At 43.7% G+C, this 24,434-nt stretch overlaps 2 protein-coding genes across 2 annotated transcripts in view; both read left to right on the forward strand.

Moving 5' to 3' along the window:
* LOC135055101 (pulmonary surfactant-associated protein D-like) overlaps positions 1-24,434 on the forward strand; it is a 455,316-nt gene that overhangs the window by 103,455 nt on the left and 327,427 nt on the right. The gene's annotated exons all lie outside the window — the stretch shown is intronic.
* On the forward strand, positions 16,221-20,783 carry LOC135055986 (pulmonary surfactant-associated protein D-like). Its single transcript, XM_063960663.1, has 3 exons — positions 16,221-16,401; positions 16,603-16,710; positions 20,368-20,783. The coding sequence occupies exons 1-3, from the start codon at positions 16,221-16,223 to the stop codon at positions 20,745-20,747; spliced, it is 669 nt and encodes a 222-aa protein (XP_063816733.1). The 3' UTR covers positions 20,748-20,783.

Raw genomic sequence — 24,434 nt, forward strand, 5'->3', positions numbered from 1 at the left:
TGCAACTTTAGCAAAATGCTTTACGAACCACCTATAGTATCCTACAAATCCTAGGAAGCGTTGGATGTGTTTGACGGTCTGCAGAATAGGCCATTCTACTACTGCCTTATTTTTCTCAGGATAGGTATTGAACTTGTGGCTTCAAAAGGTAGCACTTGAATGGCTTCAGTTTTAACCCAAATTTGGATAGTTGCTGGAAGACCTCCAGGAGATGTTGTAGGTGGTCGGGGTATGTTTTCGAGAATATGATGATGTTGTCCAAGTATAAAAGGACTATGTCAAAATTCTTATGGCCCAAACAATTCTCAGTCACGCTTTGGAAGGTGTCGGGGGCTTTCCATAGGCCGAATGGCATTCAATTGAACTCATAGAGTCCCATTGGGGTAACAAAGGCAGTCTTCTCTTTATCTTCTTCTTTCATCTGGACTTGCCAGTAGCCACTGGTCAGGTCCAGAGTGGAAAAGTAATTAGCTGATTTGAGCACTGTCAAGAACTCCTCAACTTGGGGCAGAGGATATGTATCCTTATGAGTGATGGCATTGAGTCCACACAAACTCTTAGCTAGCCATCCTTCTTTTGGACTAGCACCAACAGGGCTGCCCATGGGATATGACTCTTCTGAATGATATCGTTGGCCTTCAAGTCTTCTAACATCTATCACATGGGCTAATACAATGCTGGGGCTAATGGGCGGTGTCTCTCTTTCATTGGCGGTGCATCTCCAGTCAGAATCCGGTGCTGTATCTCTTTCACCACCCCCAGGTCTGTGGGACTATGGCTGAATGCATTGTGATTTTCTTTTACCACTTGGTGGACTCCATCTTTGTGATCCTCTGAGGTATGTGAATCTCCAATCTGTATCTCCTTCCACCAGTGTTGTGCTGAGGTGCCTGCAGCACCACCTTTGGTAAGCACTTGGTGCTGATTAGCTTGTAGTGATGGGTAGATGACATCTTGAAATGAAGTCCATAAGAGCTTGGCCAATGGTTGCTGTTGATATAATTTAACAGTGTGGTTGTGGGGGCTAAGTATCCGGACTGGTACCCTACCATTTGTCACTGTGACTAAACTGCTGGCTACCATGACTGCTTGCTGAGGAGATGCCAAACATGGTTCAATCAAAGCTTCGTAACTCTTGTCCATGGGTCTACAGCGTGCTTTTCCCAGAGGATGGTTTCTGAGTTCGTTTGGAGATGGACAGGTTGTTGTGCGTCAATCTAACAGTCCCTATCTCTATGGAAGCATGGGTGAATCTTTGGTGACCCTGGAGTACCTTAATGGTTTTCTGCATGACTTGCCACTGCCTTGTCACTAGGTGGGGCACCTCGCTCTTCAAAGCGTACAGTAACTTAACTGGGCATTGCTGTAAAACTTTTATCCCCAAGATCATGGGATGTGCTTTTCCCTCATTGCTCTTAGTGATCAGGCATCCTTGTAGTGGGAGGTGGACCTTCCCAATTCTCATATCAGCCTCCCAGTATCCTACACAGGGGATTCCCAGACCAATACTAGCGACCAATTGTAGCCACAAAGAGGGTGGCATCAACAGTTGCTCGTCATCCCAATAATGTCTGAACACTGATAACTGAATGGTAGTAATTTGGGATCCTGTGTCCACCAGAGCTATGATTTCTATGCCATTTAAGATGATGGGGATGGTTGGGCACATTCCAAAGTACAGAGGCCACCATTCTTCAGGACTCAGATCTACTCCTATTCACCCTGAGGCTTCGACCCCACCCTTTCGGTGTTGCAGTTTAAAGACACTTCTTGCCGACATTGCCTCTTAATGTGCCCAGCCCTCTGGCACCTCCGGCAAATGCGGCGGCCTTGCAAATCAAAATTATCTGAATGTCTCCTCTCTTGTCCTCAGGGTGGTTTCCACCAATCATCAGGCCTCCGTCTTCTCGGCCTCCATCTTGACTCCCCATAATCAGATGCTGGAGATTGGGCCAAACTGTATACCTCTCTATGCATCACTGCCATTACGAATGTCAGATCTTCCATTTGCTTCATCAACAATTGTAGTGGGTCGACCCTTGAGAAACAGTGTTCGCTCCCAGAGACATAGGGTGTGCTTAACTTGAGAATCCTGGCATTTCTGGAAACTACTCGCTTGGCATTGCAGCTGTACCTATCACCTCAATAGCTGTCTCTTTGACGTTCAAGAACTTATGTTGCTGGAGTTGCAGTTGCAGAATTCTCAATTGGGCTTGAGTTCCCTCCCCATTGGCTTCTTCGATCAACTGATTGATTAACGCCTTGTCTGTATTCTTTACTTCATCTTTATCGACAGCTTGAACTTGCAGGGTAAGGGAGAAGTCTCCTGCTTTCTGCTTGCACCCGTAAAATTGCACTTCCAAAGTGAATGCAGTTCAGGTATCGAATGTAGTTGACAAACGCTTCAACACTTGCTCAGCAGTCTTCTTCTCCTCTATCGACCAGGACGTCATGTCAAAAAGGGTCGAACCTTTAAGTTGCCCAATAAGTAATTCAACCTGTTGCTGGTCACTTAGCGAATACAGTCAAAACATAGAACGCATCTTTAACTTGAACTCGGCGAGAGTGCTTCCTTCTGCAACATGGGTTTCTTCAGTGTTTGTGGGAGCCATTGGGCCTCAAAGTAATAAGGAAGGGTAATTGAGTTATTCTGTGATGCTGATGGAACTGGTGGATTCACTCCGCTGCCGGATGGTAATCCGGGGCTCGGGCTGGCTGGTCAGTCGATATGGTCTCTTCGAGCTGCCAATCTTCTCACTTTGGACTCCGCGAATCCTGTTCTTGACGCCACTTCATGTACCCCCACATGGTGCGTAATGTGTTAGGTGTGTTTACCCTGAAATCTGCTTTGGTTTCTTCACTCCGGTGAGGAGAGATGAGAAATGTGGGAACCCTTGAAGACACGCTGAATCAGGTCTCATCTCAAAGAAATTAGTTTTTATTAGAGGGTCAGCAGAGACTTTTCAACAGCTCATGACATACGTATAAAACAAGCTGTAAATTAGCAAAGAGCATTACCCTGTGTATTAACTATGGCAAATCACGATATAATGCGGGATAACATTTACTAAGGCAATATACAAGTCTGATATTCACTATCACAATAAATAATGGCTAAATAGCATGCATAGACTGTATCACAGTTTTCATGCATACCACATGAGAATGTGCATGTGCACCACATGACAATGAACTTTTCAATACGTTAGCATTTACGACAATGATGGACCATAACACATTCAATATCATAAATACATCAAAACACATCAATAATATGCATCAATATTATAACGTTCAATAAATCAAACAATATACCTGGATATGTGTCAGGTACCCGTTATGAAACTAGCGTCCTGCAAAAGTGTTCCTCCTCTACCTGTGTACAGGGTTTTTGGCAAAGGGTCACTATATAAGCAATTAAAGTCAGGCAATGTCACTTCGCAATGGCAAAGGGGAAATAGCAGGAATGTTCCTTTTCTGTGAATATGCAAATAAGAAGTGGCAGAATAGCATGAAGTAACACACTGTACAATGGACCCTTGGATAGCAACGTAAATGTTGGTGTATAAATGCACAATGTATATTGCTTCTCACTATGGGCAAAGATGGGAGAACTCCGTTAAATAGAGAGGATAAGTTATACCGGCTAAAGACGTTCCCTTAAATGTACCAGGGTACGGGGCATATTGGTTACTCATGGCTTAAGAATGCTGTCATCCACTTACACCCAGTCTCATTCTGGCATACTTCGGCGGTCACTGAGCAGTTGCCTGAAACTCTGCTGTGCTGTGAGCCACGGGGCTGCTTTCTTCTTGATGAGGTTGTGACTTTGACTGCAACTGTGTCTTTAAACCTAGCTGTGTCTTTAAGTGCGAGAATGTCTTGAAGGCAGACTGCATTCTTAATACAGGGCTGCTTCCCTATGTAGGCTTAATTTTCTGCTGGCATGCAGGCTGGCTCTTGGAAAACTGTGTTTTACCTGCAGGCTATGTGTGCTATGCTGCTGTTGGGCTTTCCCCTCTGAGCTGCAGGGCTGCTATTAGTACTGGGCTCACAGATTCTATAACACATATTGGGGATAACTGCTACCCAAAATGGGATCTCCCTTGGCTGTCATAAACCCTCTTCCTTGCATGGTTTCCCTTCTTATATTAGTTTGTGCTGCTGAACTCTATTAGCTGTTTTCACAGTGAGGTTTTCTGATGCTGCTGCTGAAGTCTCACTTTTAAATGCAGGGCCACTCTTTTCTCTTGGATTCCTCTCTGGTGGTGCTCCTGTGTACACACACTGCCGGCTGGGCATACTGCTCTCCTCTCAGCCAGTTGCACCTTTTACATCACAGTGTCCTACTTGCACCACACTTCAGCACACTTTGCCTACAAAAGCATGAGCTTATCTCCTCCCCTCGGTCCTATCTAGGGCAAGGTTCCATCCCCTCTCCCTGCAGGCAGCTAATCAGGTAGGAGACTGCAGGCTACCTGGATACATTGGCCCTCATTCCGAGTTGATCGGTCGCAAGGCGAATTTAGCAGAGTTACACACGCTAAGCCGCCGCCTACTGGGAGTGAATCTTAGCTTCTTAAAATTGCGACCGATGTATTCGCAATATTGCGATTACTAACTACTTAGCAGTTTCAGAGTAGCTCCAGACTTACTCTGCCTGTGCGATCAGTTCAGTGCTTGTCGTTCCTGGTTGACGTCACAAACACACCCAGCGTTCGCCCAGGCACTCCCACCGTTTCTCCGGCCACTCCTGCGTTTTTTCCGGAAACGGTAGCGTTTTCAGCCACACGCCCCTGAAACGCCGTGTTTCCGCCCAGTAACACCCATTTCCTGTCAATCACATTACGATCGCCGGAGCGAAGAAAAAGCCGTGAGTAAAAATACTTTCTTCATAGTAAAGTTACTTGGCGCAGTCGCAGTGCGAACTTTGCGCATGCGTACTAAGCGGATTTTCACTGCGATGCGATGAAAAAGAACGAGCGAACAACTCGGAATGAGGGCCATTGTTTTAGATGTGGCCTGCATTAACCCTATGTTGAGCTATTCAGCTGTGGCCTGCAGGTGTGTTTCAATATAAAAGGGCAGGCTGGGGTCTGTAGTGCCACAGCTGTATGTTGCATGCCTCTAGATCACACAGGGGTATGCTGGTACTTTTGGTGCCACAATCCACTTTCAGGGGTGCCACCATAGGCCACAGGCTACCTGGCTAAACTAAGTAACAGAGCAGTGGCAGAAACACACAGCAGTTATTTCTGTTTAAAAATACTTTGCAAAATAGTAATGTATTACCAATAGCCAATCAAACCAAATCACAAGTATTTCCAATAGAAAACAATAATACACAGAAATTTACTAAGAATCTTGTGTGGATTATCATTACTGTAAAGTAGTATTAGTTAACAAACAGCAAAGATAAAAACCCTAAACCATGTTTAAAAAAGCAACAGCAGATGTGGATGCCCCCTACACAAGTGCATATGCCCCAATCACATATCTATTCTCAGTGCCTAATCTGTACCTCCTTCCTGAGGGCCCTGGGCTAATTATGACTTGCACTCTGTTCTCATGTAAGGCCCTGATCAATCAGCCTTTTTGTTGAGCAGTTCATCAAAATCTCCCTGACTATAAAAACAGTGTTCCGTGCCTGCAGGTCAGATACAATGCAGACTGGAGAGGTATAGAGGGCTGAAGTAGAGAAATAAAAGGGGCTGAAAATCCATATACAATAGGGAGTTGGAGAGACAAAGAAAGTGAGTTGGAAAGACAGAAGGGGGTCTGGAGAGACCAAGGGAGCTAACCTGGAGAGACTGAAGGGGATCTGGAGAGACACAGGGGCCTGAGCTGGAGAGACAAAGGAGGAGGATGCTGGATAGATACAGGAAGATGGTGGTGAAGAGAAGCATGGGGAATGGCAGTGGGCATGAAATGGAGAGATGCAGGTGGGTAAACAAGAGTGACACAGGGGACTGCACTGGTGAGATGAAGGAGGCTGACCTGGAGAGATGCAAGAGATGAGATGGAGAGATGCACGAGGATGGTGCTGGAGAGATGCATGAGGATGGTGCTGAAGACATGCCGAGGGGATGATGATGGATATACACAGAGGAGGAAGTGGAACTGTAGAGATGCAATTACCACTCTCTCATCATACCTGCCCTCAAAGTTAATCTCACCTCATCGCTACAGCAACCATGATAATCTCATTCACATCTCTCCCACAAACTCATACCCTCTATCCTGTGCCCTCTGGAATGCCAGATCTGTTTGTAACAAACTGGTCCCCACTCATGACCTTTTCATTTCCAACTCCCTACACATACTAGCCATTACTGAAACTTGTATTACGCCTTCTGACACTACTTTTCCTGCTGCTCTCTCTGCTGGGGGCCTCACATTCACATACACACCCCGACCTGGGGGTCGCCATGGGGGTGGTGTTGGGGTCCTTTTACCTTCTAGTTACTCCTACCAACTCATACCACCAGAACCATACCTTACATTCTCTACATTTGAGGTCCATACTATACGCCTCTTCCAACCAGTACATCTTAGAGTAGCTATCATTTACCGCCCCCCTGGCACTGCTTCCAAATTCATCGACAACTTTGCTTCCTGGCTTCCTCACTTCCTCTCTTCTGACATTCCCTCCATTATCCTAGGCGATTTCAACATCCCTATTGACATCCCCACACATTCCCCTGCCTCTACACTCCTTAACTTCACCTCTTCACTTGGTCTCTCCCAGTGGACCTCCTCACCCTCCCATGTGAATGAGAGCTCACTGGATCTGGTCTTCACTCACCGCTGTGATATTTCTGATTTTTCCAACTCCCTATTTCCCCTCTCTGACCACCACCTGCTCTCCTTTAATCTATCTCTCTCGACTTCCCCATCTCTACCTCCTAAGGCTACCATCACTAAGCGTAACATTGAAGCTATTGACACCACATTCCTTTTCTCCCTGTTTGACTCGCTTCTCTCTTTTATTCTCTCTCTCTCATGCCCTGAACAAGCCACTTCCACATACAATGCATCCCTTACTTCTGCTCTTGACTCTGTTGCTCCACCAACCACTATTCACCCTCGCAAATTAACACCTCAACCCTGGCACAACAAATGCACCAGATATCTGCAAAAATGCTCACGTACTGCTGAGCGACACTGGAGGAAATCACGCTCTAAGGCAGACTTTCTCCATTTCAAACTTATGCTCTCATCCTTCAGTGCTGCCCTTTCTCTTGCTAAACAGTCATACTTCAAGAACCTCATCTCCTCCCAGTCTTCCAACCCCCGGCGCCTCTTTTCCACTCTCAACTCACTCCTCTGCCTACCTCCACCTCATCTCCCTTCCTTACTCTCTGCTCTTGACTTTGCCACTTACTTCACATCCAAAATTTACTCCATACGTCAGGACATCATATCACACCAAACCATCAGTAACCAGCCTTCTCCCATCCCTTACCAACCCTCCTCATCCCTCGCACCAACTCTGACATCTTTCTCCCATGCATCTGGAGAGGAAGTCATGGCCCTCATTCGTTCCTGTCCCCTCACCACCTCCCCACTTGACCCTATCCCCTCCCGCCTCCTCCGCTACCTCTCTCCTTCTGCTTGTTCCCATCTTTCCCACCTTCTCAATCTCTCCATCTCATCAGGCACTGTCCCCTCTGCCTTCAAGCATGCACTCATCTCTCCTATTCTTAAAAAAATCTACCCTTGATCCAAACACTGTCTTCAACTACCGACCCATCTCTCTCCTCGCTTTTGCCTCCAAACTCCTTGAGCGTATTGTCTACAACCGCCTTACTTCCTTTCTTTCCTCACACTCACTGCTTGACCCATTCCAGTCTGGCTTCCGTCCTCTCCACTCCACTGAAACTGCCCTTACGAAAGTAGGCAATGACCTCCATGCTGCTGGATCTCTCTGCTGCTTTTGACACCGTGGACCATCCTCTCCTACTGCAAATCCTTCACTCCATTGGTCTGCGTGGCACTGCCCTCTCTTGGCTGTCCTCCTACCTTTCTGACCGTTCATTCTCTGTCTCCTCTCACGACTCCACCTCCCCCTCACTTCCACTAACTGTAGGGGTACCCCAAGGTTCTGTCCTTGGTCCTCTTCTCTTCTCTCTCTATATGTCCTCACTAGGTAAGCTCATTAGTTCTTTTGGCTTCCAATATCATCTCTATGCGGATGACACTCAAATCTATCTTTCCTATCCAGACCTCTCCCCTGCTCTCCTCACTCGTATCTCCAACTGTCTTTCTGCTACCTCTTCCTGGATGTCCCAGCGCTTTCTTTAACTTAACATGTGTAAGACCGAGCTGATCATCTTCCCTCCCTCCCGCATAACCTAACCTCCTACAATCTCATTATCTATTGATGGCACTACTATCTCCTCTAGCCCCCAAGTGCGCTGTCTTGGAGTAATATTTGACTCCTCTCTCTCCTTCAAACCACACATTCAGCACCTCTCACAAACTTGCCATTTTCATCTAAAAAATATTTCCAGGATCAGACCCTTTCTGACCCAGGATGCTACTAAGACTCTTATCCACTCACTGGTCATCTCCAGACTGGACTACTGTAATCTCCTCCTGACTGGCATTCCTGACAAATACCTCTCTCCACTCCAGTCTATCCTCAATGCTGCTGCCCAGCTCATCTTCCTTACCAAACGCACTACGTCCACCTCACCTCTCTTACTAGACCTTCACTGGCTCCCCTTCCCTTTCAGAATCCATTTCAAGCTTCTCACACTTGCTTACAAAGCCCTCACCCACTCCTCTCCCATCTACATCTCTGACCTTATCTCCCTTTACACTCCCACCCGTCCTCTTCGCTCTGCTAATGCACGCCGACTCTCCTGCCTTCGGATTACTTCCTCCCACTCCTACCTCCAAGATTTTTAACTTGCTGCACCACTTCTCTGGAATTCCCTACCTCTCCCCCTCAGACTCTCCACCTCTCTACAAAACTTCAAACAGGCTCTCAAGACCCACTTCTTCACCAAATCCAGCCAAATCTCATCCTAAACCTCTGTTCCACGCTCTCTATGTACCCCATCTGTCTCACCCCTGTCTGTCTACCCCTCCCCTTTAGAATGTAAGCTCTCACGAGCAGGGCCCTCTTCCCTCATGTGCTTATCATTTTCTTACTTTAATAATATTCAACTGCACCAAATCCAGCAGTCTTCTGCCACCTGATGCTTATTCCAGTGTCATCTGCTGATGTAGCTATGTTTATCTACCCTGTACTTGTCCTATATTGTCGTCAACTGTAAGTTGCTGTTTTCCTGCTTGATTATTTGTTTATGTACTCTGTAATTGGGTGCTGCAGAACCTTTGTGGCGCCATATAAATAAAGGATAATAATAATAATAATAATAATAATAATAATAATAATTAATAATGCAAGGGAAATGGTACAGTAGAGACTTGGGGCAAGGTGGTCTAGATATTCATAGAGAATGGCATTTTAGAGACACAGAGGGGTGACAACTGGAGTGACATGGGATGTTAGTGTCTATCCAGGATGTTTGATCAGAGAAGTTCACATTTTGTCCTGCCCCATCACTATTCATTATCTGGTTGAACCTCTGTTGTATGAAAATGACATATTATTCCTATGCAAATAGGTGGCTTCTGTACCACATGATCTCCTGTATGCATACCAAAGGCGAGCTCAAGACACTGTCTGTCCTGGAAGACTTAATTTCTTCAGAGGTCCCTCATTGCAGAGAAACTGATGACATAGAACATGTTTTTATTTTTCTCTGACGTCCTAGTGGATGCTGGGAACTCCGAAAGGACCATGGGGAATAGCGGCTCCGCAGGAGACTGGGCACAAAAGTAAAAGCTTTAGGACTAGCTGGTGTGCACTGGCTCCTCCCCCTATGACCCTCCTCCAAGCCTCAGTTAGATTTTTGTGCCCGAACGAGAAGGGTGCAATCTAGGTGGCTCTCCTGAGCTGCTTAGAGTAAAAGTTTAAATTTTATTTTCAGTGAGTCCTGCTGGCAACAGGCTCACTGCATCGAGGGACTAAGGGGAGAAGAAGCGAACTCACCTGCGTGCAGAGTGGATTGGGCTTCTTAGGCTACTGGACATTAGCTCCAACGGGACGATCACAGGCCCAGCCATGGATGGGTCCCAGAGCCGCGCCGCCGTCCCCCTTACAGAGCCAGAAGAGCAGAAGAGGTCCGGAAAATCGGCGGCAGAAGACGTCCTGTCTTCAATAAGGTAGCGCACAGCACCGCAGCTGTGCGCCATTGCTCTCAGCACACTTCACACTCCGGTCACTGAGGGTGCAGGGCGCTGGGGGGGGCGCCCTGAGACGCAATAAAAATACCTTAGATGGCAAAAAATACATCACATATAGCTCCTGGGCTATATGGATGCATTTAACCCCTGCCAGAATACATAGAAAAATGGGAGATAAGGCCGCCGATAAGGGGGCGGAGCCTATCTCCTCAGCACACTGGCGCCATTTTCCCTCACAGCTCCGTTGGAGGGAAGCTCCCCGGCTCTCCCCTGCAGTCACTACACTACAGAAAGGGTTAAAAAAGAGAGGGGGGGCACTAATTACGCGCAGTATTAAAGATACAGCAGCTATAAGGGGAAAAACACTTATATAAGGTTATCCCTGTATATATATAGCGCTCTGGTGTGTGCTGGCAAACTCTCCCTCTGTCTCCCCAAAGGGCTAGTGGGGTCCTGTCCTCTATCAGAGCATTCCCTGTGTGTGTGCTGTATGTCGGTACGTTTGTGTCGACATGTATGAGGAGAAAAATGATGTGGAGACGGAGCAGATTGCCTGTAATAGTGATGTCACCCCCTAGGGGGTCGACACCTGAGTGGATGAACTGTTGGAAGGAATTACGTGACAGTGTCAGCTCTGTATAAAATGACAGTGGTTGACATGAGACAGCCGGCTACTCAGCTTGTGCCTGTCCAGACGTCTCATAGGCCGTCAGGGGCTCTAAAGCGCCCGTTACCTCAGATGGCAGATATAGACGCCGACACGGATACTGACTCCAGTGTCGACGGTGAAGAGACAAATGTGACTTCCAGTAGGGCCACACGTTACATGATTGAGGCAATGAAAAATGTTTTACACATTTCTGATAATACGAGTACCACCAAAAAGGGGTATTATGTTCGGTGTGGAAAAACTACCTGTAGTTTTCCTGAATCTGAGAAATTAAATGAGGTGTGTGATGATGCGTGGGTTTCCCCCGATAACAACTGATAATTTCTAAAATGTTATTGGCATTATATCCTTTCCCGCCAGAGGTTAGGGTGCGTTGGGAAACACCCCCTAGGGTGGATAAAGCGCTCACACGCTTGTAAGGGCTCTACCCTCTCCTGAGATGGCCGCCCTTAAGGATCCTGCTGATAGAAAGCAGGAGGGTATCCTAAAATGTATTTACACACATACTGGTGTTATACTGCAACCAGCAATCGCCTCAGCCTGGATGTGCAGTGCTGGGTTGGGGTGGTCGGATTCCCTGACTGAAAATATTGATACCCTAGATAGGGACAGTATATTTTTGCCTATAGAGCATTTAAAAGATGCATTTCTATATATGCGTGATGCACAGCGGAATATTTGCCGACTGGCATCAAGTCTAAGTGCGTTGTCCATTTCTACCAGTAGAGGGTTATGGACACGACAGTGGTCAGGTGAGGCGGATTTCAAACGGCATTTGGAAGGGAGACAGTTTTGGAAGCCATTCACAAGCTGTATTCCCAGCAGGTGATAATCAAGGTACCCCTCCTGCAACAGGGAACGGGGTATTATTCCACACTGTTGTGGTACCGAAGCCGGACGGCTCGGTGAGACCGATTCTAAATCTAAAATCTTTGAACACTTACATACAGAGGTTCAAATTCAAGATTGAGTCACTCAGAGCAGTGATTGCGAACCTGGAAGAAAGGGACTACATGATGTCTCGGGACATCAAGGATGCTTACCTTCATGTCCAAATTTACCCTTCTCACCAAGGGTACATCAGGTTTATGGTACAGAACTGTCACTATCAGTTCAGACGCTGCCGTATGGATGGTCCACGGCACCCCGGGTCTTTACCAAGGTAATGGCCGAAATGATGATATTCCTTCGAAGGAAGGGAATTTTAGTTATCCCTTACTTGGACGATTCCCTGATAAGGGTAAGATCCAGGGAACAGTTGGAGGTCGGTGTAGCACTATCTCAGGTAGTGTTGCGGCAGCACGATTGGATTCTCAATATTCCAAAATCGCAGCTGGTTCCGACGACTCGTCTTCTGTTCCTAGGGATGATCCTGGACACAGTCCAGAAAAAGGTGTTTCTCCCGGAGGAGAAAGCCAGGGAGTTATCCGAGCTAGTCAGGAACCTCCTAAAACCGAGCCAAGTCTCAGTGAATCAATGCACAAGGGTTCTGGGTAAAATGGTGGCTTCCTACGAAGCAATCCCATTCGGCAGATTCCACGCAAGAACTTTCCAGTGGGACCTGCTGGACAAATGGTCCAGGTCGCATCTTCAGATGCATCAGCGGATAACCATGTCACCAAGGACAAGGGTGTCCCTCCTGTGGTGGTTGCAGAGTGCTCATCTTCTAGAGGGCCGCAGATTCGGCATTCAGGACTGGGTCCTGGTGACCACGGATGCCAGCCTGCGAGGCTGGGGAGCAGTCACACAGGGAAGGAATTTCCAGGGCTTATGGTCAAGCCTGGAGACATCACTTCACATAAATATCCTGAAGCTAAGGGCCATTTACAATGCTCTAAGCTTAGCAAGACCTCTGCTTCAAGGTCAGCCGGTGTTGATCCAGTCGGACAACATCACGGCAGTCACCCACGTAAACAGACAGGGTGGCACAAGAAGCAGGAGGGCAATGGCAGAAGCTGCAAGGATTCTTTGCTGGGCGGAAAATCATGTGATAGCACTGTCAGCAATTCCGGGAGTGGACAACTAGGAAGCAGACTTCCTCAGCAGACACGACCTCCACCCGGGAGAGTGGGGACTTCACCCAGAAGTCTTCCACATGATTATAAACCGTTGGGAAAAACTCGACAGGTATTGCGCCAGGTCAAGGGACCCTCAGGCAATAGCTGTAGACGCTCTGGTAACACCGTGGGTGTACCAGTCAGTGTATGTGTTCCCTCATCTGCCTCTCATACCCAAGGTACTGAGATTGATAAGATGGAGAGGAGTAAGCACTATATTCGTGGCTCCGGATTGGCCAAGAAGGACTTGGTAACCGGAACTTCAAAAGATGCTCACGGAGGATCCGTGGCCTCTACCTCTAAGAAGGGACCTGCTTCAGCAAGGACCCTGTCTGTTCCAAGACTTACCGCGACTGCGTTTGACGGCATGGCGGTTGAACGCCGGATCCTGAAGGAAAAAAGGCATTCCGGATGAAGTCATCCCTATCCTGATCAAAGCCAGGAAGGATGTAACCCCAAAACATTATCACCGCATTTGGCGAAAATATGTTGCGTGGTGCGAGGCCAGTAAGGCCCGACGGAGGAAATTCAACTGGGTCGATTCCTACATTTCCTGCAAACAGGAGTGTCTATGGGCCTGAAATTGGGGTCCATTAAGGTTCAAATTTCGGCCCTGTCAATTTTCTTCCAAAAAGAACTAGCTTCAGTCCCTGAAGTTCAGACGTTGTAAAAGGGGTACTGCATATACAGCCTCCTTTTGTGCCTCCAGTGGCACCTTGGGATCTCAATGTAGTTTTTGGGTTCCAAAAAGTCACATTGGTTTGAACCACTTAAATCTGTGGAGTTAAAATATCTCACATGGAAAGTGGTCATGCTGTTGGCCCTGGCCTGGGCCAGGCGCGTGTCAGAATTGGCAGCTTTATCCTGTGAAAGCCCTTATCTGATTTTCCATTCGGACAGGGCGGAATTGAGGACTCGTCCTCAGTTTCTCCCTAAGGTGGTTTTCAGCGTTTCACCTGAACCAACCTATTGTGGTGCCTGCGGCTACTAGGGACTTGGAGGACTTCAAGTTACTAGACGTTGTCAGGGCCCTGAAAATATATGTTTCCAGGACGGCTGGAGTCAGAAAATCTGACTCGCTGTTTATCCTGTATGCACCCAACAAGCTGGGTGCTCCTGCTTCTAAGCAGACTATTGCTCGTTGGATTTGTAGTACAATTCAGCTTGCACATTCTGTGGCAGGCCTGCCACAGCCAAAAATCTGTAAATGCCCACTCCACAAGGAAGATGGGCTCATCTTGGGCGGCTGCCCGAGGGGTCTCGGCTTTACAACTTTGCCGAGCAGCTACTTGGTCAGGAGCAAATACGTTTGTAAAATTCTACAAAATTGATACCCTGGCTGAGGAGGACCTGGAGTTCTCTCATTTGGTGCTGCAGAGTCATCCGCACTCTCCCGCCCGTTTGGGAGCTTTGGTATAATCCCCATGGTCCTTTCGGAGTTCCCAGCATCCACTAGGACGTCAGAGAGAATAAGAATTTACTTACCGATAATTCTATTTCTCATAGTCCGTAGTGGATGCTGGGCGCCCATCCCAAGTGCGGATTGTCTGCAATACTTGTACATAGTTACAAAAATCGGGTTATTATTGTTGTGAGCCATCTTTTCAGAGGCTCCTCTGTTATCATGCTGTTAACTGGGTTCAGATCACAGGTTGTACGGTGTGATTGGTGTGGCTGGTATGAGTCTTACCCGGGATTCAAAATCCTTCCTTATTGTGTACGCTCGTCCGGGCACAGTATCCTAACTGAGGCTTGGAGGAGGGTCATAGGGGGAGGAGCCAGCGCACACCAGCTAGTCCTAAAGCTTTTACTTTTGTGCCCAGTCTCCTGCAGAGCCGCTATTCCCCATGGTCCTTTCGGAGTTCCCAGCATCCACTACGGACTATGAGAAATAGAATTATCGGTAAGTAAATTCTTATTTTAAGGGACCTAATGCTCAGCTGGTGGCAGGAATATTAATTAAGAATCTAAAATTTATTTCACACTATTTTAGTCCCTGAAGATTCTGGAGGACTGGGTGATCTCTGGCCATTCAATTTAAATTTACACCCACTTCTAAATTCACACGTCAACCACTAGTTGAATAAATATGTGAATAGCTTAGTGAATGTGACATGGAGATATGAGCCACACACTAGCTAAGAGAAAACAGGAAAGTAGAAAAGGAATTGGTACAAAAACTTGGTATCTAGCACCATAATGCATGTGCATAGTACACAAGTTACAACATTCACTTTGAGCAATATTATAAATGGAAAATACTTTTTTATTTTTATTTAGTTTAGATATTTTGCTCATTATTGTCTTGTTCATATGTTTATTTATGTTATACTAATACATTTTCCTTATTTATCACTTTCAGGATATTGAATTCTGTCCCATTTTAAAACATGACAGATCCGCCCATACAAATTATTCAAATAAGGAAACAATTTATTACAGGTTGAGTATCCCATATCCAAATATTCCGAAATACGGAATATTCCGAAATACGGACTTTTTTGAGTGAGACTGAGATAGTGAAATCTTTGTTTTTTGATGGCTCAATGTAAACAAACTTTGTTTAATACACAAAGTTATTAAAAATATTGTATTAAATGACCTTTAGGCTGTGTGTATAAGGTGTATATGAAACATAAATGAATTGTGTGACTGTACACACACTTTGTTTAATGCACAAAGTTATAAAAAATATTGTCTAAAATAACCTTCAGGCTGTGTGTATAAGGTGTATATGTAACATAAATGCATTCTGTGCTTAGATTTAGGTCCCATCACCATGATATCTCATTATGGTATGCAATTATTCTAAAATACGGAAAAATCCCATATCCAAAATACCTCTGGTCCCAAGCATTTTGGATAAGGGATACTCAACCTGTAGTATAAAAGGTCTGCACTGTAAGCATTTCTTTACTTGTACTACTGCTGGTAACATTAACTCTCATATTCTTCATATCTGATTGGTAATTTTCAGCATGATCCAAAGAGAAAAATAACACATTTACTTTATGAATAATTGTTTATTGCTTTAAAGATTGCTTACAGTATATATATTTTTCTGTTTGGTATATTTATGAAAGTATTGTGTCTTTATACTCTGAAAATAGAACTATTGTGCAACTCCCTTGCAGCAACAACTTTACTCATCTGCAGTAATGGGAATACTATTACAGTACCTCTAATAAATGTTTCTTTCCTCATCTATACTGTAGATCTATGACATTTGGAATATGCAAGCTTTCCGTGTTTTCTGTGTCCTGCTAAATGTATCCTTAGTGTTATCCGGAACTCAGATATGTAAAGACCCAGACATCAATGCTTATTCCATTATCGCATGTGGTGCCCCCGGTAAAGATGGTCTACCAGGCAAGGATGGTAAAAATGGACTTAAAGGAGAAACAGGAGAACAAGGTGAAATACTACAACCACTGTATATTAGAATGGTGTAACTGAATTTGCTTTCCAACTTTTTCATAGTAATAAATTACATTTTATTTGTGAAAATGTCTTTTGAATATATTCGTTAGGAACATAGGAAGCAATGCAATGATTCACATTTAATATCAAAATTAACATATATATTTATTAGTGTTTTAAAAACATTAATTTCAGGACTTCCAGGACCAGCTGGACTACAACGAATTGCTGGACCACCCGGATTAAGAGGAGAACAGGGTCTTCCTGGCCCAAACGGTGACAGAGGGGACAGTGGAGTCTTAGGTAAACTTATTAGATTGTTGCAATTACTTTATACAGTACTATGCCACTGAGTTTGAAATAATTATTTTTTAAACAATTATTTTTTAAACAATACCCATATCAATAACTATTGTATAGAATGTATTACCTGAACCTTAAAGTCAGTGGTGATTTTCTTTTATTTAAAAAAAGTGCATCAAATATTAACATTGTAAACCTAGCATTAAATGGTATTTTGGAAATTATTGATATTGTTGCACTTTTGTCAACCTGTAGTCCAGCAAGTAATGATTGAATAAATACAGTATTTTGGTATATAATATTTTGGGTTAAGTGTTATAAATGCAAACTGTATGAAATTAAGCAGAATTTCTATTTGTTATATTTCAAAATACTTCACATATATCACATACAATTTAAAAAAAGTATTGATCTTTTTAAAATTTGTTTGTAACTGGTGAAATCAGCAGCACTGCCTGTTTATTAGATATTGGAGACTTTATGTTTCTGAAATCGCATAGGACAGTGTGCACTGATGTCGATACTACTCAAAATAGTCAGTGAATACTGTATGTTCCTAAGTGGTAGAGAGAATAAAAGATTAAGGAGCCTTGAGCACAGATAGAGAAGATCCCTCCAGGTTCCATAGATGCACGTGTGGTCAATACTATTGGCTTCATCTTTCAGCTATTGACACTAAGTGACAAATAGAACAACAAAACAAGTTACAAATAAGGGGGCAGATGTATTAAGCCTGGAGAAGTAATAAAAAAGTGATAAGTAGAAGGTGATAACGTACCAGCCAATCAGCTCCTAACTGTCATTTTTCTAACCCGTAATAACTTGCTGGTGCATTATCACATTCCACTTATCACTTCACCAGTCTTAATACATTTGCCTGAAAGTATCTGAATAACTTCAAGATGACACTATTGCCTTGTAACTATAGCAAGCATTATAATTATGTGTGAGCTGCTATATATCATGTTTCATTGCTACTTGGACCACTAGGCATACAGATATTAATTAGTACTCTTTCTCTAGTACTCGAAGCTCTTAGAAAACAAATTGCAATTTTTGATGAGCGTGTAAATAAACTGCAATCAAGCTTAACACAGCAGAAAAATGGTTTGTATTACTATGTGTAATGCTATGATATTTGGTTATGTATTTCTTATATTTGTGAAAGAAAATAGCACAGTATGTGCAAAATAATACTCTAGAAGTGTGTATAAGCTGCAGTTAGATACATGATTACATGTAATAGCTTGAACTTGTCCTTTCGGCAACACAAGCAGTTCTTAAAATAATTTCACTTGACAAAAACATCTGCCAAATAGTTTGTGGTCAAAAAGAGAGACACAATGGTGGATATTCAATGTATGGGTCTATTTACTAAGCCTTGGATGGAGATAAAGTGGCCGGAGATAAAGTACCAGCCAATCAGCTCATAACCGTCATTTTTCAAACCTTGCCTGTGGCATGGCAGATAGGAGCTGATTGGCTTGTCATTTATCTCCATCCACTTTATCTCTGTCCAAGGCTTAGTAAATAGACCCCCTATGTGTGAGTTGATTCACTAATCACTTTACCACATCTGTAGTGCTAGCAACAATTCAGTTATATACTGTAGTCCCTTCATGATGCATCCAATAGATGTGCAAACAAAAATGAGAGATTTTAAGACCCAATACATACATGATGCTCATTGTGGGTCTATATAGTAGAACTGGTATTGCATTTTAACAGTGTTCAAAAGCCAGCATGGGAAATTTCAAAAACAGCTGTAAATGGGGTGGAGTCTGTGAATGTGACCGGGTCTGATGGCATATCTAGGTGAGTATGATGGCATATAAGGTATATGATAGAGTCTAAGGGCATGTAAGGGGCATCTGTATGGACTCATGGTATATAAGTATGTGGGGGAAAGGAAGACAGGGGGAGGCGGTACCAATCTGAGACTTTGCCTTGGGTGACAGAAGCATAGCTTCATCCCTGATTTTAGAGCCACTGATTGCAAAATAATACTAAGGAAGAGGAGATGGTGCAGACAAGCAAAGTAAAGAGTAGATGAAGGAAGAAGACCCCACTTATTTAAGCTTGCAATCTATAGTGGAGTGGTTGTCAAACAAAGGTGACAAAGAATGGCCAGTAAACTTTTTTGGGGAAAAATTGGCTGTTAATAGGTTACTAATAAAGCCAGAGATGGCATAAGGTATATGCCTTCTCCAGTGTGTGGGAAATGCACTGCTTTGTGGTCAATATTTTAATTACTCACAATGAAACTCAATGTTGCTCTTGCCTGCCTCGCCCTCCATATATTCTTAATTACTATTCAAAATAAGTTCACATAACTGTTATACTGCCTAATACTAGTATAACTAGCTGATGTGAGAGGCTAGGAGGATTTGTCCCTTCTCTTTACAACACAATGAACCCTAGAGCCCCACAACCTTCATTAAACTCCACCCATCCCCATTCCTATTAAACTCAAAACACCAGCTCTCAAAACCAATCCAACATCATACTTATTATAATTAGAATTAACTACTTATCGTCAAACTCTGTTCTATGTACTCTGCATCTTCTTTCTTGGTGTTTGCTCCCTTCCAGCACCTCTACCCTGACATCTGCCACAATTTCACAATGCTAAAATTACTGGGAGGAGTTGGGTACATCTCAAAGTTGTCCATGATTGGTGAGGCTATGCTCCAATAGGGAGCATCCAAGCACTGGAACCCTAGGCTGCAGTCTGATCTGTTCAATGGTTGTTCATCCTTTGCCGTCACACACTGGCCGCATTCTCTCCTAAATCACCCTGTCCCTTCCCTCACACATTGCCAATATCCCCACCTCCATCATTCTACTCCTTTCCTCACACTCCTGCCCCTCCTCTCCTTCATCACCCTGCTCCTTCCCTCACACTCCAGTCCCATGCTCTCCTCCATCACACTCTGGCCTCTCCTCTCCCCCCTGTAATCACCATGTTCCTTCCCTCACATTCTGGACCCTCCTCTATAAAGAGGTGAACAGATGCTACATTACAGTGTTTTCCTGGAAAACACTGTAACATACAATAGCATTTTGTATGCAGATAAAGCCGTAGTCACACACATGGTGCATATCATTTTAATCAGCACAGTGTTTGCGCATCTCATTTGAATAATCATCTGAATAAGATGTATTTTTGCCTAATAAGACACCCATTATCAAAGCTGCCTGCAAACTGCTGACTCACTCACGGCAGGCATTTTGCATTTGAGCACAACGAGGTACAGCTTTGATGTGCTTTAAGGGGTCCCCTATTTTGTTACAGTAGCTAACTACTATGCCACTCACAATCCCCACTATTATTCTCTTGGTTTGTTATGGTGGGATGCAGACATATGCAGTAAATGTATGTACCACGAAAATAAAGTCCTGCAAATTAGATTACCAAATACAACAAAGCTTTGCTCATTTGCAAATGAGAATTTATTATTGATAATGATTTACTTCAGACTGTAAATCAATTTTATACATATCAATACTTGTGCATTATAATATATTGCACAAAGTACTTTACATAAATAATAAACAATAACTTAGCCTTTTTATCAAAATGTATTATAATAACACTTATAATGTTTATTTGTTCTTGTTCCATATATAATATATTATATATTTATTCTTTTTCAGCTTTTACATTTTCCGAAGGAGGAACAACATCTGTTGGAAAGATTTATGTTTTAAATAATGCCCAAGCTAATTATAATGAAGCAAAGTTAGTTTGTGCCCGTGCAGGTGGTCAGCTACCTTCACCTGTAAATGCAGAGGAGAACCAAGCTATCTTAGATATTCGTAAAAAATCTCCGATAGCCATATTTCTGGGCATAAATGATGTACAAAAAGAGGGCACTTTTAAATATCCAAATGGTGAAAACATTGTCTACTCAAACTGGCATCCTGGTGAACCGAATAATGAGAGGGGAGCAGAGGTTTGTGTAGAAATGTATGACACTGGAAGATGGAATGATGAAAATTGTGCAGAAATGCGACGTATTATTTGTGAGTTTTGATCCATTTAGAAAGCATTACACTGCTGTGCTTTAATAATGTACTATGGATTATCTTTAGTGAAGTCGGTCATTTTATTTTCTTAATATTAAGATTAGTAACAATCAGATGTAGGCTTAATTACTACATACAAGTGTTGTCTACTGGCTATAGCATAGCCAGTAAAATACATTTTATGATGCTGTTAGCAATAAATAAAATTGTTCCTGGATAGTTTTGGAACTTGAATAAATTGTCAAACAAATTGAACATCTACTGTTGGTAAAGCACTAATAAATGGATATTTTTTATTTTTAGCATCTAATGGCTCTTTATTGACTAAGCATGGCATAAATAATATTTACTAAGCACAGCATATTTATATAAGCATGGCAAATATTGTTATCTAAGCATGGTATGCATATTGTTTTTATTCTTTACCTCTAACTTTATAATAATATATATAGATTAACGCTATAGTTAACTGATAATTGTTTTGCGTACTCATTAAATAACACTGGGTGGTTTTAATGATTTTTTATGAAAAACACATTTGGGTATAAATTGTTGTTGTAATTGCCTTTTTATTTCCAACAACAAGAACTAAAATATGTTGATCTAAAATTAATTTTAAAATGAAAAAGTGTTACACTGTTGGCATGGCCTAGCAAAGAACGAGGCAGACATGTTTGTCTGTCGCTCCGGGGTTTTGTGGCGTTGGAGGCAGCCACACGGAACTTACCTGCACTGCAGCCCACATACACAGTGCTTGTCAGGTTCTGTTTCGCTATAGCATAGCCAGTAAAATACATTTTATGATGCTGTTAGCAATAAATAAAATTGTTCCTGGATAGTTTTGGAACTTGAATAAATTGTCAAACAAATTGAACATCTACTGTTGGTAAAGCACTAATAAATGGATATTTTTTATTTTTAGCATCTAATGGCTCTTTATTGACTAAGCATGGCATAAATAATATTTACTAAGCACAGCATATTTATATAAGCATGGCAAATATTGTTATCTAAGCATGGTATGCATATTGTTTTTATTCTTTACCTCTAACTTTATAATAATATATATAGATTAACGCTATAGTTAACTGATAATTGTTTTGCGTACTCATTAAATAACACTGGGTGGTTTTAATGATTTTTTATGAAAAAACACATTTGGGTATAAATTGTTGTTGTAATTGCCTTTTTATTTCCAACAACAAGAACTAAAATATGTTGATCTAAAATTAATTTTAAAATGAAAAAGTGTTACACTGTTGGCATGGCCTAGCAAAGAACGAGGCAGACATGTTTGTCTGTCGCTCCGGGGTTTTGTGGCGTTGGAGGCAGCCACACGGAACTTACCTGCACTGCAGCCCACATACACAGTGCTTGTCAGGTTCTGTTTCGCTCCTCTGCCCAACAGTACTACATGCAGAGCTGCTTGTGCCTGTGGCCCAGTCCTGGAGTGCAATGCCACTGCCTTGAGTTCTGGGGGTGTGCTGATGCTGGCATGACCATGTCAGCTGAAAGACCTTCCAGCTGCAATTGGGGCCCTTAGCTAATCCCTGGTTGGGCAGCTATCTCTTAAGTGGACTCCACACTCAGTAGAACTCTGGGAATCCTTCTCTCACACAAATTGCTGGAACAATATAACCGGGTTAGCAGACATTTTAGATATGGCTGTGCTGTACTGAGGGGCATTACCTGCTTAATTAGTCACATTACAGTATGTTTGGGAACTGAGATGCTATATTATGCCCTATATTGGCTTGGTTGAGTGGGGTTGCACACTGCCTTATTCTCCTTCTATTTCTGTGAGTCTGCTGTGCCTTTTCAATTTGAAGTGTTTTCCTGTAATTAACTGTAGTATGGGAACCAACTCTCCTGTAACCTCTGTTGTTGCTTTCTGTTCCTAGTTTTTCTGTTAATTCCCAGCAGGCTAATATTATTGCAGAATTTAGAGATGGTCTTCAGTCTTGTCATCAGTCCGTTGATTTGGGAGTCTGTACTGACAACCTTAAGACTAAAATAGATGAGGCTGTGGGCTCTCATAATTATTTAATTACTCTCCATGAGCAATGAGTTATCTTCTGTTTGCGCACAGCAGCGATCAGTTCTGAACTGTGCATGCACCGGTGCCGCAGTGCACCGGCGCATGCCAGACAGCTGATGGCTGTCTTAGGCTAGCGATCGCCTCTGCCTGATTGACAGGCAGAGGTGGTCGCTGGGTGGGAAGGGAAGGGGCGGGCCGGCGGCGTTTGGCCACCATTTAGGAGGCACGGTCTGGGCAATGCAGGCATGCCCAGACCATTGGGGGGCGTGGGCCTTGGCGGCTGCGTGACATCACATGCAGCCGCTGTGACCTGAGCAGCAACGGGTATCTCCCTGCCAGCACGCTGGAGCTGCACTGGTAGGGAGCTACTCCTGAAGTACAAAAGCATTGTCACTGTGCAAAGCTTTTAAACTTCTGTGGGGGGTGGGGGATAGGGCCTGACATGTGGGGCAGACTAGCCATGTGCTGGACGTACCCCCGCATGTTAGGGAAGCTGATCGTAGATGTCCTAAATTTAGCATATCTGTGATCAGGTCTGAATTACCCCTTTTGTCTCCACTATCAGTTCAACTGTCTAGCTTTGAATTCTGCCCATGTTGAATGTTAGAATCAGATTGTTGCTTTCCCTAAAACTGGGAAGAATCCTTCCTTGGTCTCCAACTATAGTCTGATAGCATTACTAAATACTGATATTAAGATCTATGCCAAACAGTTTTCTAATAGAATGGGTACATTGATATCTTCTTTAATTAAACAGTACCAGGCTTAATGTGTTCTTGGTAGGCAATCCTCAGATAATATTGGTAGGTATCAACCGATAAGTTGATGGAGGACAAGGTTAAGTATTGTAGAAAGGAATAGAAACCCACAACCTATCACATAACTTCAAACTACAGCATAACCAAAATCCAAGTGGTATGACCTTCCTGGGCTTCCAGAAAATATCCAAAAACTGGAGAGGAGTCTATTTTAAGAAAACCATAAACAGAGAAGAATTGAAGTGGATTTAGTGCCTAATTCAGAGTTAATTGCAGCAGCAAATTTGTTAGCAGTTGGGCAAAACCATGGGGGTTATTCCGAGTTGATCACACGTAGCAACTTTTTGCTACTCATGCGATCAACTAGACGCAGCCTATGAGGGAGTGTATTTTAGCATAGCAGGGCTGCGATCGCTTGTGCAGCCCAGCTAGGCTAAAAAAGTTTTGTGCAGAAGTAGACTAGCCCTGCAGTTACTTACCCTATGCGATCGATCCAGCAATGAAGGTCCCAGATTTGACGTCAGACATCCGCCCTCCAAACACAATCTTCTTGCGCTAGTGATCACTTTTTTCTTTATTCTGGTCGCTTTGTGTGCAATGCGGCTGCCGTGCAGGCGCAGTTCTGACCCGTTCACACCGCAGCGATGAACGGGTCGGAATGACCCCCCATGTGAGCTGCAGGTGTGGCAAATATAACATGTGCAGAGAGAGTTTGATCTGGGAGTGGTGTGTTCAAACTTTAATCTAAATTGCAGTGTAACAATAAAGCAGCCAGTATTTACTAGAGATGAGCGGGTTCGGTTCATCGAGATCCGAACCCCCCCCCCCCCGAACTTCAACTATTTTACACAGCTCTAGGCAGCCTCAGATCTTCCCGCCTTGCTCGGTTAACCCGAATG

Source organism: Pseudophryne corroboree, chromosome 3, assembly GCF_028390025.1.
Source record: "Pseudophryne corroboree isolate aPseCor3 chromosome 3, aPseCor3.hap2, whole genome shotgun sequence".
NCBI lineage: Eukaryota > Metazoa > Chordata > Amphibia > Anura > Myobatrachidae > Pseudophryne > Pseudophryne corroboree.